General features: G+C 37.7%; 1 protein-coding gene across 3 annotated transcripts in view; it reads left to right on the top strand.

Moving 5' to 3' along the window:
* NCBP1 (nuclear cap binding protein subunit 1) overlaps window positions 1-19196 on the top strand; it is a 38241-nt gene that overhangs the window by 15365 nt on the left and 3680 nt on the right. For all 3 annotated transcript variants that reach the window (XM_054502172.2, XM_054502173.1, XM_054502174.2), the window contains 12 exons: window positions 1726-1823; window positions 2533-2596; window positions 5036-5146; window positions 6109-6173; window positions 6933-6995; window positions 7242-7316; window positions 9840-9943; window positions 12145-12267; window positions 13265-13367; window positions 14176-14269; window positions 15554-15657; window positions 17985-18099. In XM_054502172.2, the coding sequence (XP_054358147.1) occupies window positions 1726-1823; window positions 2533-2596; window positions 5036-5146; window positions 6109-6173; window positions 6933-6995; window positions 7242-7316; window positions 9840-9943; window positions 12145-12267; window positions 13265-13367; window positions 14176-14269; window positions 15554-15657; window positions 17985-18099 (1119 nt within the window). The remainder of the gene's footprint in view (window positions 1-1725; window positions 1824-2532; window positions 2597-5035; window positions 5147-6108; window positions 6174-6932; window positions 6996-7241; window positions 7317-9839; window positions 9944-12144; window positions 12268-13264; window positions 13368-14175; window positions 14270-15553; window positions 15658-17984; window positions 18100-19196) is intronic.

The following is a 19196-nucleotide window of genomic DNA, read 5'->3' on the forward strand; positions in this document are numbered from 1 at the left end:
CTAAGCTCACTGCAACCTCCGCTTCCTGTGCTCAAGCGATCCTTCCACTTCAGCCTGCTGAGTAGTTGGGACCACAGGCATGCATCACCTAGCCTGGCAGATTTTTTGTAGAGTTGAGATTTCGCCATGTTGCCCTGGCTGGTCTTGAACTCCTGGGCTCAAGCAATTCGTCCGCCTCATTTTCCCAAAGTGTTGGGCTTACAGGCATGAGCCACTGCACCTGTCCATAATTATACTTAATAAGGTTATTTCTCAATAAAAGTACCTAGTTTTAGATATGGTCCCTCTCTAGGCAACACAGCCTGTCTTGTGATTATTCATATTGTATGACTATTTGAAAACAAATGTTAGAAGTATTTTTAATTAAAAAATTCCAAAGATTAGTCTAAGCTGAGTTTATCATTTTTAATATACATATTCTTTATTTCAAAGTCAAGTTTCCTGGCAGCCATTGTACTGTTATAATTGTATATTGTACAGTTAAGAAAATTTATAATTTTCATTGTGGGTACTATCCTGTGTATTGTAAGATGCTCAGCGGTGTCCCTGACCTCTACCCTCTAAATGTCAATAGCACTCTCCCTGCCTCAGTTTTGACAACCAAAAATATCTCCGGAGAGTGCAATATGTCCCCTCAAGAGCAAAATTGCCCCCAGTTGAAAACTATTGCCATAAAAATTAATATTACCACCTAAGTCAAATTTGAGTTTCTTCTATTGTCTCTTTTCTGTCCTGTGGTAAAGTGCTTATGACCAGTAGGAATTTAGTATATATGTAATCTATTTTGGAATAAAAATGTGTCAGATAATCAGTTACATATACAAAATTATCAGCTTCCTGCCGTCTTTGCTATATTCCATATGTAACCAAATACTTCAGTCAAAATTATGTAATGATCTACTTAGATATATCTAACTGAAAATCTGGTTTACATTTAAGACTGCTAATGTTTGTGGTCAGGTATTTTTTTTTTGTGCAGGGGAAACTAGAATGGGACCTCAAAATTTGTTTCTCATGTATTTATATTTAATTGGTATCACCTCTGTAAGGTGCATATCCATCCCTTGCTAGGAGAGTATAAATATATAAAATACTTATTACTCTCAAAACGAACAGGATTTTGTTTTTGTTCTGGCCTTTTACAAGTTGTTTATTAAAAAACATTAGAAATCATAAAAAAAAATTAGAATCATCCAAAAGTCATTATTAAAGGTCTATTTTGTGTGTTTTGAACCTGTTTGCTATGAATATACTTAAGAATAAAATAATGCCATGTAGGGAATATGTTTTGAGCTTAGACAGTATATTATGGGCATTTTTCAATTCATGCATGACTTTTTATGGCTATGTGGTGTTTGAATAGAATTTTTTCTCTCCATAGTTATTAATGGAAATAATTCACTCTCTTGGTTTAAAAAATTAACTCTGTAAGACTTGTATTATCCAAAATTATTTAGTTTCATATAATAATTGGTGTGTAAAGTAGGCAGTGGTTGTATGGTTAGGTATGAGATGTAGTAGAAAAAACACTACAGCTGATACTCTGGGGTATAAGTGAACATGACAGTGGAATTTCCTGAAATATAGAGCTTTAACACTTCAGAACTTTTATCCCCATCACCCAGTTTAGTGCCTGGAACATAATAGTCTCTCAAATATTTGTTGAATAAGTAAAAGAAATCTGTTTTCTAGGCCTGTAGTGTACACATTTGGTTTTCTTTCCAGGGTCCTGTCATGCCAGGGAGTCATTCAGTGGAAAGATTTGTAATAGAAGAGAATCTTCACTGCATCATTAAATCCCACTGGAAGGAAAGGAAGACTTGGTAAGATTCTTTTCGTGGTACTTTTAGAAGGGAGAGAAAGCAGCAATTTTGATAATTCAGTAAGAGCAAAATATATGTTGAGAGTGTAAGAAAATTTTATCCTCCTGACTCCCTGTCTTGCTAAAATCAATTTCTAAAAACACTTGCTTTACTTTCTCGAGGCTCTTCACCCTTGTATAGTACTTTTCAAGGTGCTTTATAGTAATAAGCATATGATGCCAGTGTGTTTGGTGTGGATATTTAGCATATGCTACGGAGAGCTTGAATGGCAAGTTATTTTGGGTTTGGATACCAATGGTTTTGCTCTGTTTTCTAGCATTTAGACACCCAAGCTTTGGAATTTTTTTTTTTAATAAAATTTTCTTAAACTTTGGAAAATTTGGTTTAGATTTTAAGGTGGAAATGAATATAGTATTATGAGAGTGATCTACTGTATTAAAACTTCTTTAAGTTAGGACATCTGAATATGCTTCCTTAGTGTTATTACCTAGACTCCTTTTGATGTTTCAAGAAATTTTGGATGCAGTAAAGATTTTCCTTGTGGTAGACAGAATAATTTATGCCATAGTTAAATGAAGTAACTGAAATCTAGGACATTTCAAAAAAGATTTTTCTTTGCTTATATCTAAACACATCGCTTTTGAAACTGCTTATTTGACTTTTCTTGTATCTTCGTATACTTATTAAACTTAAATTACACTTTTTATAGTGCTGCACAGTTAGTGAGCTATCCAGGGAAGAACAAGATCCCCTTGAACTACCACATAGTTGAGGTATGAATTCCATGTGGAGCGTGTTTCTGAGTTTCAGAATCTTTCTGTTGGCTTTAAAGTATAATCTACTCTTGGCTTATTTATTTATTTATTTATTTATTGCTACTTGTCCAGCATTCAGAATTAACAGAGAAGCGAGGAAATTGCTGTCAGTTTTGGTGCTCTATTAGCCATGTTAGTAAAGAGAAAAAAGGAGATTGAAACCAGTAGCCAAATGGAATTTTGAGTTGCCTATAAGTTATTTATGTAGTATGTCTTCATTCATGGATAGTTGTTGTGGATAATGTAAGTTACCTCTAGCTCTGTCAATACATTGTCCGCTTAACAGACGTATAAGTGATTTAAATACTTTAAAATATCATTTTAGACAGATAACATATCTTTGATTGTGTTTATCTGGCCTCTCAGTACTAGCATAAACTTAGTGTATTATTTCCTGTAACACAAAGTGTAGATGAATCATCGTTTATTCTTAGAAATCCAAAGAGCCAAGCAGTTTAGAAATAGAGTAGCAACACTTTTGACTTCATATTAACTCATACAAAAGGTTGATGTTAGTATACAGTTGAATACGTTATAGAGATTTATATCAAAAAACAGTGTTCACTTGACACGTGAGTCAAACCGTTAACTGCATTTTTTTTTTTCCAGATGGAGTCTTGCTGTGTCACCCAGGCTGGAGGGCAGTGGCATGATCTTGGCTCACTGCAGCCTCCGCCTCCGGGGTTCAAGCGATTCTTCTGCCTCAGCCTCCTGAGTAGCTGGGACTACAGGCGCACACCACCACGCCCGGCTAATTTTTGTATTTTTAGTAGAGACAGGGTTTCACCATATTGGCCAGGCTGGTCTTGAACTCCTGACCTTGTGATCTGCCTTGGGCTCCCAAGGTGCTGGGATTACAGGCATGAGCCACTGTGCCCAGCCCACTGCATTATTTCTTTATATTAAAGTATTCATGGGCCAGGCTCAGTGGCTCATACCTATAATTCCAGCAATTTGAGGGGCTCAGGCAGGCTGATAGCTTGAGCTCAGGAGTTCGAGACCAGCCTGGGCAACATGGCAAAATCCTGTCTCCACTAAAAATACAAAAAAAAAAAAAAGAAAAAAGAAAAAAAAGAGCCAGCCATGGTGGCATGCACCTGTGGTGCCAGCTACTTAGGCGTGGGAGGATCACTTGAGCCTAGGAGGTCAAGGCTGCAGTGAGCCGAAATTGTGCCTCTGCACTCCAGCCTGGGTGACAGAGTGAGAGTCCGTCTCAAAATAAATAAATAGTATTCATGAAAGAGACAGCATAGATAGAATGTATTAAGAGTCGTATCCTCTACTGACTGAGCTAGCTGGGCCTGATAGGATGTATTAAGATTCACATTTTATTAGTATTGCACTTTCGTGCTTTTTTAAAAAAAGTACTGTGCATTTCCTATCTTTGCAAAACTTGAATATACTTAATGCTGTGAACTTGGCTCAGTGACATGTCTGAAATGCAAAATGTCATTTTTAAATCTGCAAAATGTATAGAAATTCGTCAGACCAAAGTGTAGAAGTGTGAGAGATAGGTAAGAGTAAAGGATGCAGACTAGGGCTTTAGAATTCTAGGCAGGTGGTCCACCAATTATACAGAGAGAGTGGGAAGGAAGTTTCTGAATAAGAGGCATGGCAAAGAAGTTTTGGACTGCCGGAAAGATCTGGGCATCTATTTCAAGTAACAGTGTGGAATGACTTGATTTTCTTGTTTCCTGACCCCAAAGTCTAAAAGAATTCTTTTTTTTTTTTTTTTTTGAGATGGAGTCTCGCTCTGTCGCCTAGGCTGGAGTACAGTGACACGACTTCAGCTCAGTGCAACCTCCGCCTCCTGGGTTCAAGCAGTTCTCCTGCCTCAGGCTCTCAAGTTGCTGGGACTATAGGTGCCCACCACCACACCCGGCTAATTTTTGTATTTTTTGTAGAGACAGGGTTTCACCGTGTTGGCCAGGCTGGTCTCGAACTCCTGACCTCAAGTAATCTGCCTGCCTCAGCCTCCCAAAGTGCTGGGATTACAGGCGTGAGCCACTGCGCCCAGCCTAAGAGTTCTTGTTACTTATAGGAATGCAACTGTCATGGATCTTTTGAGCCCCTCAAAAAGCTGTACATCCTGGCTCAGCTGTGGTGCTTTCAAAGTTGGAATTTAATTGCATGATTCTCTGGGAGGAGTGTAGATCAAATAAGCATTAGTGTCTTATGTTTTTATTTGATCGAATTATAGAGAGAAGAAATTTTCATTACAGTTTTCAGTTTTAGATTTTTGTGTTTGAAAGAGCATAATTTTAAATATTAAAAAGTAATTTCATTTTCATTATGAATGCCATGGAGTTAGAGCTCAGATTTAGAATGTTAAGGTCTTTCTAATAGAAGTGCAAAGATAGCAGTTGGATTGAATTATGACTCATGATTCTTTTGTAGGTGATCTTTGCAGAGCTGTTTCAACTTCCAGCACCCCCTCACATTGATGTGATGTACACAACACTCCTCATTGAACTGTGCAAACTTCAACCTGGCTCTCTACCCCAAGTTGTATCCTTTCCTTTATTTTTAAACTTAATCTCTTTGGCCTGGTCTTAAAAGATTATTAAATATTTCTGCTTGTGGGTTTAAATTTTGTAGGTAAAAAATGTGGCTTTTGAAGTGTGTTGTGTGTGTGTGTTACATGTATGTACTTGTATGTCTATAAATACATATGTATCTATACATAAGTAGATACAGCCTTCACTGTTTGGGTCAGGAAGTTCAAAAATAGAGAACAATGAAATTTGTTGCCTAGATTGACTTTTCCTTTCACAATAGATTTCTCTGAAGCATGTGATGCTTGCTGTTTGATACAGCATTTTACCCACAGTAGAACTTCTTTCAGAGTTGGAATTAATCTTCCCAAACCCTGCCACTGCTTTATTAGCTAAGTTTCTATGATATTCTAAATCCTTCGTTGTCATTCAGCAATGTTCACAACGAGTTGATTCCATCTCAAAAAAACACTTTCTTTGCTCATACATAGAAAGCATCTTCTTATTTTTTAAAGTTTTATGGGATTGCAGCAATTAATAATGGAAAAGCTTGTTTTATTGTAAAAATTACCAGTATGTGACACAGAGACATGAAGCAAGCAGATGCCATTGGAAAAATGGTGCCAGTAGACTTGCTCATTGCAGGGTTGCCACAAACCTTCAGTTTAAAAAAAAAAAAAAAAAATTTCTGCTAAGCACAATGAAACAATGTATGCCTGTGCGTATGGAGGAGCATGGGGAAATTTGGGAGGTGATGAAAATATTATCTTGATTTCACGAGTGTATGCAGGTCAGATTCATTGTACATCACTGATACTTCAAAGCTGTAAGAAAAAACAAAAACAAGATTGTGTGAGAAAATGTTCAGCATTATTAATCATTATAAAGACTTGAAATGTTTTATTTCTATTCTTGTCTATTACAACTTATTTGGGATAAAAGTGGAGAGTAGTTTTCCTTATCCTAAATTCACAGCTTGCACAGGCAACTGAAATGCTATACATGCGTTTGGACACAATGAACACTACCTGTGTAGACAGGTACAGTAATTGCTTTACTGCTGAGCTGAGTTAGCAGCTTTTACTTCCTGTACTTCATAAAGGAATTTGATAAAGACATTTTTAAGAATTTCCATTTTTAGTTTTTTTCTTGCCTCCCAAAATAACCTTTGTATAATAACCACACTCATACTTAATGTATTATTACGTTTTTTGATGTCCATGCTATGATTTTCTTTAATTTCATTCTCTAGTCAAGTATCAAAGACTCTACTTTGGCTCTGCCATTTGTAAAATGTTTTATCTGCAATTTCTTTTTTTTATTTGAGACAGGGTCTTGCTCTGTCACCCAGGCTGGAGTGCAGTGGGATGAGCATAGCTCATTATAACCTTGAACTTGTGGGCTCAGACAATCCTCCTGCCTTAGTCTCCATCCTGAGTAGCTGGGATTACAGGCATGAGCCACTGCACCTGGCCACAATTTCATAAATCTTTTTTTTTTTTTCTTGCTTCAGTTTCATCATCTTTTATATGGAGAAAATAATATGTACCTTGGAAGTTGTGAGAATTAAATAATAAACATGTTAGGTGCCCACACAAAACAGGTACTAGAATTGTATCTGTCATTGACCTAAAAAGGATAAAGAGAGTTGGCAGAAGATACAGCTGCATGTAGGGGAATATGCTTTTCATTAACTCTGTAAAATCGAGTTTTATCTGTTTGAAGGCTTGTATAAGTTTCTGTTCTAAATCCCAGCCATTCTTCCTTTTTCTCTGCCTACCTCCCCCTTCTCTACATAGGTTTATTAATTGGTTTTCTCATCATCTAAGTAACTTCCAGTTCCGTTGGAGCTGGGAAGATTGGTAAGTGATGGTGTGTTTTATCCTTTTCTGTAGTCAAAAAACTACTAATGTTTAAAACTGTAACATTAAAGTGCCTGAAACATTTAATTTCTTGGAAACTATTTGTAGTTAAGTACAAATAGTTACAAGTGCAATTATAACTTAACAAAACTTGTAAGTTGTTATAAGTTAACAGATAATTATAGTACAAATGGATGTAAGTGAAGATTATTTGTAAGCATTGATAAAACTACATTTCCTCCTTAGGTCAGATTGTCTTAGTCAAGATCCTGAAAGTCCCAAACCAAAATTTGTAAGAGAAGTTCTAGAAAAATGTATGAGGTAAGTTTTTTGTGTTTTCTCCTTTGTTTAGGTCTTTTAACTTCTTTGGGAGGATTTCTTTCTCTTCTCTGCACTTGTGATGTGTGTTCAGAATATTGGATTCAAAATCCACTTACTCATCTTCCATCCCATTTTTAATCAAGATTTAGGCTAAGAAAAATTAGGCAACCATGCCATATAGATTCCATGTGAATTTAAACCAGTAAGTTCTTTTAAAGATGTTACAGGCCGGGCGCGGTGGCTCATGCCTGTAATCCCAGTACTTTGGGAGGCCAAGGCGGGTGGATCACATGATGTGAGGAGTTCAGACTAGCATGGCAAACATGGGGAAACCCCGTCTCCACTAAAAATACAAAAATTTGCGAGGCGTGTTGGCGAACGCCTATAATCCCAGCTACTTGGGAGGCTGAGGGAGGAGAGTCCCTTGAGCGAAGATTGTGCCACTGCACTCCAATCTGGCCGACAGAGCGATACTCTTATCTCAAAAAAATAAAAAAGATGTTATATATGAAATGAATTCAGATTTATAGAAAAGTTGGCACAACATTACAAAGAATTCTGTATCCTGTTCACCTAGATTCCATAGCTATTAACATTTTATCATGTTTGCTCTAATGCTCACTCCCTTTTGGTCTCTCCCTAGAGACCCTTTACGTTGGTTTTCCTTTGAGAATAAGCTGCATACCCAGCTGATGTAATGGCCCATTATCCTTTAATGTTCCATTACATATCTTCCCAAAACAAAACCACTCTCCTACCTAGCCAGCATACAGCCTTTTAGATCAGAAAATTAGCTGTGGTACAATCCTACCACATAATTCACAGGTGCTGCTGAAATTTTGCCAGCCGTCCCAACATCTGTATTTCCTGGCTGGTCTGGAGTGGTTTTTTTGTTTTTTTTTTTTTTTGAGATGGAGTCTCGCTCTGTCACCCAGGCTGGAGTGCAGTGGCACGATCTCGGCTCACTGCAAGCGCCACCTCCCGGGTTCACGCCATTCTCCTGCCTCAGCCTCCTGGTAGCTGGGACTACAGGCGCCTGCCACCACGCCTGGCGAATTTGTAGTTTTAGTAGAGACGGGGTTTCACCGTGTTAGCTGGGATGATCTCGATCTCCTGACCTCATGATCCGCCCGCCTTGGCCTCCCAAAGTGCTGGGATTACAGGCATGAGCCACTGTGCCCAGCCTGGTCTGGAATCTTATCCAGGTACATATATAGTGTTGAGTTGTCATTCTCTTCAGATTCCTTCAGTCTTGAACACTTACTCTTTTTCTGTCTTTGTGTTTTTACTAGTTTGAAAGAGTCTAGACCTTACTTGGATTGCTCTGATATTTCTCATGAGCAGACTGAGGTCTTAAATTGTTAATGCTCTTGGTGTGTCACTTCTAGAGGCACATGATTCCCACCACTTGGTGATATTAATCTTGATCCACCTGGTCATGTCAATATCGACCAGCTTTCTCTACCTTAACCTCATCATTTTTCCCTTTAGTAGAATTGATTAGTATTTTAGATATTCTGAAGTTTTACTCTTACTCTGTTTTTCATCAGATCTCTATCCTGCTTTTAGCAGCTACCACTAAGATGGTTGCCAAGTGATGATTTTCTCATTCCATTATTTTTTCTACATTTATTAGTGGGCCTTCTGTAAGAGCTGTCCTTTCTCCTCCATTTATTTATTCCTTTATTTATATATCAGTAGGGACTAATTAATTTGTATTTCATTCGATGGGTTATAAACTATGAGGATCATTTATTTTGATGCCCAAATTGTCCCTGATATGTACATGAGGAGCCCTGGTAAGCTCTCTCTATATTTTTTTTTAATGTCCCCTGCCATTCATTGAGCATTTCCTTATTTTCTAGAACAACATGTTTAGGATCATCTTGCGTTTTCTTGCCATATTGCTGGAATCATCTATTTATTCATGGAGCCCTAGTTTCTAGTAAAGGAGTAATGGAATGTGGTATTTAGGAGCCAAGATCTGGGCACTTGATATGCTCATTGCTATTGGGGTGTCATTGGTTCTAAGCCTCTTGGTGGACACACATCCATCCATCCATAACTATTTTTATGTCCACCTGTGTGTATGTATGCCTCCAATTCCAACTCAATACCTTATTTCTACACTTCTTCTCTACCATGATTTGTAAATACCTTCTCAGGCAGTAAGAAACTTGGCTTCCATTATCCTCAATATTTATTTATTTGATACAATATAGCCAGTTTCCAAAGCGTGCAGACTGTCATCTCCACCATGCCCCATCATCACCCCACATAATTGGCCACCAGGCTCATGAGCTCACTCACCCGCACCTCAGTGCAAGCCAGTAAGTTTTGCAGTATGCCTGAGATTTGGTGTGCTGGCTTAGACAAAAACTCAAAGGATTTTTTTTCCCTTTCACTTCTTGGTTGTCAGCTGAGTTCAAGTTGTTGGAGATCGTGACTTTCCAGGTAAGTTGAGTGTTATCGAAGAATGGGACTGGTAAAAGATATTTTCTGAGGCTGTTATTTGTATCGTAGGTTGTCTTACCATCAGCGTATATTAGATATTGTTCCTCCTACCTTCTCAGCTCTATGTCCTGCAAACCCAACCTGCATTTACAAGTATGGAGATGAAAGTAGCAGTAAGTAATGAAACTAATCCCTCTGTCTTTAAAAGGTACCAGTTCAAGTATATCTAAAGTTAGTTGTTTAAAGTGGAGAAACTGAACTTTTTCTTTTCTTGGGGTTTATATTTCCTGTATTTGAAAGGTGGTCTATCATTAGCCACTGTTTTATTTGCCCTGTCATCATTTTGAGGATTTGGTTGTGATAAAATTAATTACTACTGGCTTATCATTTTTTCTCTTTTGAATGTGTTAAGTATAGCAAGATGAATTTATAGTTAGAACTTACTAAACTGAAAATGTGTATTTGTCATGGTGATGGAGGTTACTTGAATTCATTATCTTGTTCAGGTGTGGTATTGAGAACATAGATGCACATATTCTGTGGCAGTATGCCTTTAAAAGTAAATTCTTAATTATGATTTTCTTACCTTTTGGTCACATAATCTCTGAAATTGCACCATAAATCAGGGAATGTAATTTGATGTGCCATTTTGCCCTTTGCATAGTATTTACACTTAATGAAGGTAAAGTATTATACATTGTTGATCACTGGTAGAGTTAGTTGTGGAGTTTTTCCAACTTGTTCTTTGCAGATTACACTTAACACAGCCCCTCCATGATCCTTCCATTTTGTGTTGTGTAGAGGTTCTTTGTATCTCACAACTTTCTGCTGTTCTTTGCTTTTCATACTGTGTGCCTGTTTCTCCACCTCTGTCTCTGACTGTACCTGTTTTCCTTGAAATAAACTGTGTCAGTCCTGGTACATTCCTATTTCATTATGTCAACTCTGAAAAATAGATATGATTATCAAAACTACAATGAGGAAATGACTTCCAAGAGGTCAAGCTAGAATGAGATTGCTTTTGAGTGGTGGAGCCCAAATTCAGGCATAGGTGCGCTAACTGAGTGGCCATGCTATTAGCCACTGTGCTTTTTGGCAGATCAGAGGTTCATGCAGCACTTAGAAGTGCTGGGTTTTGAGTTTTGTCTTGTACTGGTTCCGAGAATGATAAGGTATAGTCTTTGCTATCAGAAAGCTCAGTCTTTTGTTAAAGATAAAGCTTTCTTTTTTTCCCCATAGGAATAACTCAGCCTAACATTCAAGGCCTTCATAACCATTGTTCCTACTTTGTTATTTTTCACTTCTCCCCACATGGACCTCTATTTCTGCCAGGTCCACGTACTTTTTTATTTTTTCCATACTCCTTGTTCTTGGCTTTGCAATTACCCCAGTCTGGAAAGCCCTTTCTAGCTCCACTTCCTTTTCTCCTTCTAGATTCTAGCCCAAGCTCAATAGCTGTAAATATTTTTTAACCTTTAGCAAGCCAGTTTTGTATTGCTTCCTGGCTGTGTCTAATGTGAATATCTTGGTTCCCCAGCTAGAATGTAGACTGGTGACAGTGGATTCTGTTTTTCTTCGCCTTCTTTCTTTTAGAGAAAAAGCTCACAGCAGGTGTAATATGACTGTCCTCACATGACTGTTGTAATTTACTTTATTCATTCCAGTAACTCATACTCTATGACAGGATTGCCTTTTTTGTTACCTCTTTGTCTACCTTACATTAACAGCAGATTTCTTGTTGCTCTGGTGATGCCTTATGGTGTATATTAGCACAAATTTTTATAATAAGGACTCAACTGGTACCAACCAATAGTAAATACAAGGAGTCCCATCACATGAGCATCTGACTTATGTAGATTCAAGCTTGTGGACTCAGCAAAAAAGAAAAGTACAAAAACAAAAACCTCTCTAAAGTTAGCAGCCATTACCTTGTTGAGACTCAGACTTCGTTTCCACGGTCCCGAGGAAAGAAAGAGGAAGTGGATGTTGGCAAAATGAAAGAGAAGTACATTGGCTGGGATTTTGAGCCCAGGAGAGTTGAGGGCATTAAAAGACAGTTTAACTGTGTCCACTTTTCTCCTTACCATTCATCTTGAGGATGATCAGCACCTTGTACTCTAAATTTTACTTAGCTAAGTGTCCTTAATGAATTGTTGAAATGAGAATTGTCCCTTTTTAGGTGAAAAACCATTAACCTATTAGAAAAAGCTTTCACATATGGTATTTATATGTGATTCAATATTGACCTTGGGATAAAGAGCATCCTATTTTGAAAGGAAGAATTTAAAAAAATTTTTCTCAGTTATTTAACTGTTCATTAGAATAGTCTTGAAACCTGATCTGTCATTCCCCTTACCCCCAATTCTGTGTTTAGATTCTCTTCCTGGACATTCTGTTGCCCTCTGTTTAGCTGTTGCCTTTAAAAGTAAGGCAACCAATGATGAAATCTTCAGCATTCTGAAAGATGTACCAAATCCTAACCAGGATGATGATGACGGTAAGTGGAATTCAGTATTTCTTAAGTGGAACTATGTATAGGCCAACTTAAAGCATAAACATAACTCTGGCAACATGATGCTCTTAAAGCAATATATCTATATCTGTTTGATCTGTTCAGACTGTTGTTCTTAGCACCCCAGGTATTTTCCCCTTATATAAAAAGAGATCCTAACATTTCTGTGATACAGCTTACTTAAGAATATAAACTTCATCGTAAATACAAAGTGAAATATGTTACCATTCAAGGATTTTTAACCCCTGCTTTCACCATAGAGAAGTTCCTGAATAGAAAGACCTGGTGTGTTATAAAGTTGGATGTTTTCTCCAAGTTAAGCTATTAGAATAATAATGTTTAACATTTACTCAGTTATATACCATGTAATTCCAAGCAGAATCCTAGGAGTTTTTCTGGGCAAGAGTGGGAAAATTGACAAAATAATTTATACAGTTGCCTGAATCAATAAATGGATATGCACATAGAAAAACTACTGAATCAAAATAAGATATTAGTGACCTTTGGGTATTTATTACTGGGATTTTGTTGGGATATCTCAAAGAAACTTGTATTATGATATTAGAGAAAATGAGTTTAGAAAGCGTAAGCCAAAATGGTGGCATTAAATTTAGATGTTGTCAGACATCTTAAGACATAAGCTTAAGTGTTAAGGGTTTGCTGGGTTTTGTTTTTTGGTTTTTTTTTTTGATATTAATATAATAGAGACTATGAATAAGGAAACCTGTGTGATTTTTTTTTTTTTCAAGGAATGGATAATAAAATTAAGACAGTCACATAAAACTAAGACTTAAAATTACAAGTGGTTTCATATTTTCAGTGTTTGAAATCAGTGACGGTCTTTTATTGTTTATTAGAACCAAAAAACATTACACAAATATCTGTGTATAGATGTGAGCAACCATCTATTTAGCATTTGAGGTAAGGCACCAAGGAATTGCTGTGCTTACATTTTTCTGTTTTACTATAAAATATTTTTCAGATGAAGGATTCAGTTTTAACCCATTGAAAATAGAAGTCTTTGTACAGACTCTGCTACACTTGGCAGCCAAATCATTCAGCCACTCCTTCAGTGCTCTTGCAAAGTATGTATGAGTACAGAGCCTTGCTTGAGGGTTTGGAATTTTGCTTGGTGAACACCAGTGGTATGGTAATTTTTACCTAAGATTGTTGAATATGAAGATCTTAATAATGTATAATTGGATACAGTGGGTTTGGGTTTGTGGTAGCTAAAATCCATATCCTAAGGCTTCCGTCAGTCTGTTTGTACAGTTGGCATATGTACATGGTAAGTGCTTTTTTTCATATAGACATTTAAAGAAACTAGTGAAAAACCTAGATTTTTAGGACAGTCATGTGCAGTTGGAAGTTCCCACGCTAAGTATCTTTCCAAAGCAATGTAAGAAGAAATTAGAATCAGCTACATTGTTGGGAGTCACGCAAAGGTTGGCATCTGAAGACAGGTATTTTTAACTTGTCAGACAGGGTCCAAAGGAAGAAAGAGCACATAGATTTTCCTTCAGCCAAGCAGAGAAACTGGACAGCTCACCCCATCTCTGTCTCCAAGGCTTTATATTACTTGCAGGTTCCCACAGAAGATGCAGTTTGAATATTTCACCATGTTTGAAGACAGTTCCTTAGTCCTTACCTATTCTTATAAACTGTAGCCCTGGGCTAACGGTAGTATATTGTAAATGTCTTGAGATTTTGTGACAGCTTCCTTAAAAGCTATGAATCTGTAATCACACTTTTTGCATCCTTAATGGTTAATACTTAGTTATTTTGTATTTATGTATTGCATTATAAATTAAGTAACATTGAAAAGGCTTTGAAAACACTAAAATGTTTAATGAATAAGTATATATGGTATTTTTTTCCCACCATTATCAAAAGGTTTCATGAAGTCTTCAAAACCCTAGCTGAAAGTGATGAAGGAAAGTTACATGTGCTAAGAGTTATGTTTGAGGTCTGGAGGAACCATCCACAGGTAAAAATTATTTAATTAGACATGTTGAAGCTCTGATTGTATGGGTATAAAAATAAGGCCGTTAATTGCCATTCTTTGTTTGTAAAACATGAAATTTGACTGCCTAGATAATGGTTTTTAGATCTAATTCAGTGCTATGGGAGTAATGATGTTTCATTCATTCTTGAAAGAGCAAGCATTATTATGATTTGGTTTTGAACTATAATATCTCAACATGTTTTAAATGTTCAGGAAAAGGTTTATCTAGTCTATCCAGTTTCTAAATACAAGCTCCAGATTTCTCAAACCTTGATATATATTGTGTATGTTAAAGAAACATTTAAATAAATTTCATAAAACAGTGAGTTTGTAATGATAAAACATTGTTTTACATTTAACTTCTGGGGTTCATTGAAATTATGTATTTTTTTGAATAGGTATTAGTATCTGAAATTTAAATTTTTTTTTGGAGACAGAGTCTCACTCTGTCACCCAGCCTGGAGTGCAGTGGCGCAATCTTGGCTCACTGCAACCTCCGCCTCCCAGGTTCAAGTGATTCCCCTGCCTCAGCCTCCCGAGTAGCTGGGATTACAGGTGTCCACCACCACACCTGGCTGATTTTTGTATTTTTAGTAGAGATGGGGTTGCACCATGTTGGCCAGGCTGGTCTTGAACTCCTGACCTCGGGTGATCTGCCACCTCGGCCTCCCAAAGTGTGCTGTATTACAGGTGTGAGCCACCGCGCCTGGCCAGTTTTTTCAAATTTTAACTGTTACCATTCAGAGTTTTTGTTTAGTCAACCTGTTTCTTGTAGTGCTAGAGCAAAGCAAAGGGGAGAATAAATCTTAAGACCTAATGATCAGGCCAGGCGTGGTGGCTCTTACCTGTAATCCTAGCACTTTGGGAGGCCGAGGTGGATGGATCACTTGAAGCCAGTTTGAGACCAGCCTAGGCAACACAGTGAAACCCCATCTGTACTAAAATTACAAAAATTAGCCGGGCATGGTGGTGCACACCTGTAATCTCAGCTGCTCGGGAGGTTGAGGCAGGAGAATTGCTTGAACCTAGGAGGTGGAGGTTGCAGTGAGCTGAGATCGTGCCACTCCACTCCCGCCTAGGTGACAGAGCAACTCTGTCTCCAAAAAAAAAGACCTAATGGTCAGATTGATCAATCAATTCCATAGCCACCAAAACTAAATTTTATAGCCCTCCTATTTTACTTTTATAGCAGCAGTGTGGTGGCACATATATATGTGTGTGTATGTGTGTGTGTGATTTACTTGAATAATTCTTCTCTCATTGTAGATGATTGCTGTACTAGTGGATAAGATGATTCGTACACAAATAGTTGATTGTGCTGCCGTAGCAAATTGGATCTTCTCTTCAGAACTATCTCGTGACTTTACCAGGTAATATAAATTATTTTATGAAACTTGTGTTCCCGAAGAATTGATATATGTGTGGTTTCTTGTACATAAGTTTCAAATTCTGGTCCAAACCAGGTTGATACTAATATACTAACGGTCCAATCTGGTAGGATTGGACATGGCAAAAATTCCTAGACAGTGGAAACATACACAGCCTGTCAGGTTGCAGCGTCTCTTAGCGGAGACACTCTTAGGTTGAATCAAGACTAAGCCAGTGAAGTAGAAATCCTGTTGAAGGATCCACACTGTTGGGAGAGAAAACTAGCAAGAGCCAGCTATGTGCAGAGTCTCAGCTAGTCCAGATGGAACTTGGGAAGGGTTCCAGCTTCAGTGGGGATGGCACCTAGAATGCACACCAGGAAGTAGGAGAAATCAAAGTCAAAGTAGAACAAATCATGGAGAGATCCGGGAAAGCTTGGTGATTAACAAGACACCTGAGGGATGGGGGAAAGGGGTTCTCAGCACAGTCATAATCTTAGCTTTAATGCAGAAGATTCATTCTGCACTCATTCCCCCAACGGAAAGAAAGTTTTTGCTGTTTGGTTCTTATTTGTGAAGTTCACGGACTTTACAGTTGATAGGACCAGGACAGCAGGAGTTGACACAAAGCAGGAAACTAAAGCAAATTACATGTAAAAACATGAAAGTCCATCACAACCTTTAACTTTTCCACTGTATCTGTTACTGCCAGAGGACACTGATCAGAAATATACTGAATTGTTAGGGTGATAGGGTGTGATCTATGGTTGTCATACCGGCCAGGTTGGCCTTCACAAGACAACAGAAGAACCTTTTCAGATTCGTAAACTCTCAGAAAACTAACCACCCGAGTATGTTTTAACCGTTGTCCTGAGTGATTTACGTTTTCAATTCATTTTATACTTACAGCATCACCATAGAGAGGGTTCCATTATTGTCCACATTTTACAGAACAGGGAAGTGTCACAGAGTGCTTTATCCTGCCCAAAGTCACACAACTAAGCACAGAGCCAGCATTCAAACCCAGGCATTCTGGAATCTGTATAGTGCTCAACAGCTCCATCTGTTCTTTAACACCTAGCTCAAATATTTGTAACTCTGCAAACCTTTCCCTGACTATAGTCCACCCCCTCCAGAGTTAAAGTACTCTGCTCTTTTGTCCTGTTTCCTAACATTCTAGACTTGGAGTTTTATGAACAGATTGTTTTATTATCTTCCACTTAAACTATTATTTGAGTCAAAATTTGTAGAAGGAAGTACAGTTGACCCTTGAACAACAATGGGGGTTAGAGACACCGACTTTGCCCCACCCACCCCCACCCCCACACAGTCAAAAATCTGCATGGAACTTTTAACTGCACGGAAAATTTAACTACTAGCCTACTGTTGACCAGAAGCCTTAGTGATAACGTAGTCGATTAACACATATTTGTGTTGTATGTGTTATATCCTATATTCTTACAATAAATCATAAGAGAGGAAACATTATTCATGAATTGAGAGTGGATCATCATAAAGGTCTTCATCTTCATTATCTTCACATTGAGTAGGCTGAGGAAGAGGAGGGGTTGGTCTTATTGTCTCAGGTGGAAGAAAACCCATGCATAAATGGACCTGCACAGTTCAAACCTGTATTGTTCAAGGGCCAACTGTACTATGCTGTGCTGGGTTAGGAGACCTAGTTTATAGACACAAAAGTAGCTGAGAAGTTACTTTTTAAAAGAAAAAAAAAAACACTTGTGCAACAAACATTTTAAAGCACCTACAAAGTGATCTTAGTATGTATTTGCTAGTAAGAAAGCTGACATATAATTATCTCATTGTTAGAGCCCATCAGTTGATACCTATTATCAGCTAATGAGTTTCTTAAACATTCCAAGAGAATAATTGGCTGAGTGTGTGCTAGTTAAATAGCATAAAGCATGTGAAATAAGTCTCAGGTTAGGTCACCATTTTGAGAAAATTTCTACACACAGAGTTTACATTTAGGAGAGGAAAAATGTATTTCCATTTTTGATGTTAATGTCCATCATAGTTTGCCATTTCAATTCAGTGAGTATGTACCTCTGGTAAGGGATGGAAATAAGAAAAATGACTACACAGTACTGCCCTCAGGGGACTCACCTGAATCTAATGGGTGTGAAGATAGATACTTGCACAATTTACAATAAAAGACCAATTCGTAAGTATTGCTGGAGAAATATGACTAATTCAGCCCAAAGGACAGAAGGCTGTATCAGCTGTTAAAAATGAAATTATAAAAGTTGAAAGGTTTTATTTTCTGTAACCATAGCTTGACATACAATAACCAAATGCCATATTTCTTTAAGATTGTTTGTTTGGGAAATTTTGCACTCTACAATTCGTAAGATGAACAAACATGTCCTGAAGATCCAGAAAGAGCTGGAAGAAGCTAAAGAGAAACTTGCTAGGCAACACAAACGGGTAAGTTTTGTGTAAACTTGTAAGTAGTTAAAGAAAATATACCAGAAACTCTGGAGAGGATTCAGAGTTCATTATCTTGATGATATTTCATTTTTTCTGAGCCCAAATTAATGCAGAGCAGAAATTTTTCTGAGCCCAAATTAATTCAGAAGCAGAAGAGGAGGAAGGAGCAGGTAGTGTGTTGTGTGCTGTTACACTGCATGATGAACCAGTTCAGGAAGCCACAAACTTCACTTCCCATACATAGTTCACCATCTCTGGGTCAGCCTCACGTTTGCACAAGGGAAGTAGCAGAAGGGAAGAGGACACTTGTATTTCTGTAGGAGTCTCTGGGGGAAGAGGGAGAGGACTATAGATACTTAACACTTTCCCCATACTGTGAGGAGGAATGGGGCAGTCATTCCCAAGTTAACGGAATACTTCTCATAGTATTAATTTAGTATTTTAGCCATTTTGGAGAGAAGCAGTGAGTGACTTAACATGATACTACTATTCATTATGAAAGTATTTTCCAGTGTTATGCATATTTACCATAGTAGAAGGTGAAAAAAAAAAAGTTGAGTTTAGTGCCCTATAGGAACCTTTCGCAAGTTTGAGTACCAGTCTCCATGTAGACATACCTGTATACATATATGGATATAAACACAGACCTGAAATACTGTAAGGTAAATGGTGTCATCTCATTTTGTAGATGTTATAAAGTGAGACATAGAGAAGTTAAGTAACATAGCTAGTAGGTTGCATAGCTGGTAAATGACCAGAGCTAGGTTCTGACACAGGTCTGTCACACTCCAGAGACTTTCTCTCATGCCACACTGTTTCTAGAAATGTGCTGTCCAACACAGTAGCCACTAGCTGCATGTGACTATTTTAGTTTAGTTAAATACAATTTAACATTCAGTTCTTTGGTCACACAACCATATTTCAGGTGCTCAGTAGTAACGTGTGGTTGCGGTCATAACAGGCCGCACATATTTATATAACATTGGCCCCATTGAAGAAAGGTCTATTAGGTAGTAGTGCACTAGAACCTTACCTTTGAGTGGTGTTAGGAAAGGACAGTCGTGTACCCACGTGTCTAGAACATAGAGCAGACC

The sequence above is a fragment of the Pongo pygmaeus genome, chromosome 13 (assembly GCF_028885625.2).
Source record: "Pongo pygmaeus isolate AG05252 chromosome 13, NHGRI_mPonPyg2-v2.0_pri, whole genome shotgun sequence".
In the NCBI taxonomy this organism is placed as follows: Eukaryota; Metazoa; Chordata; class Mammalia; order Primates; family Hominidae; genus Pongo; species Pongo pygmaeus.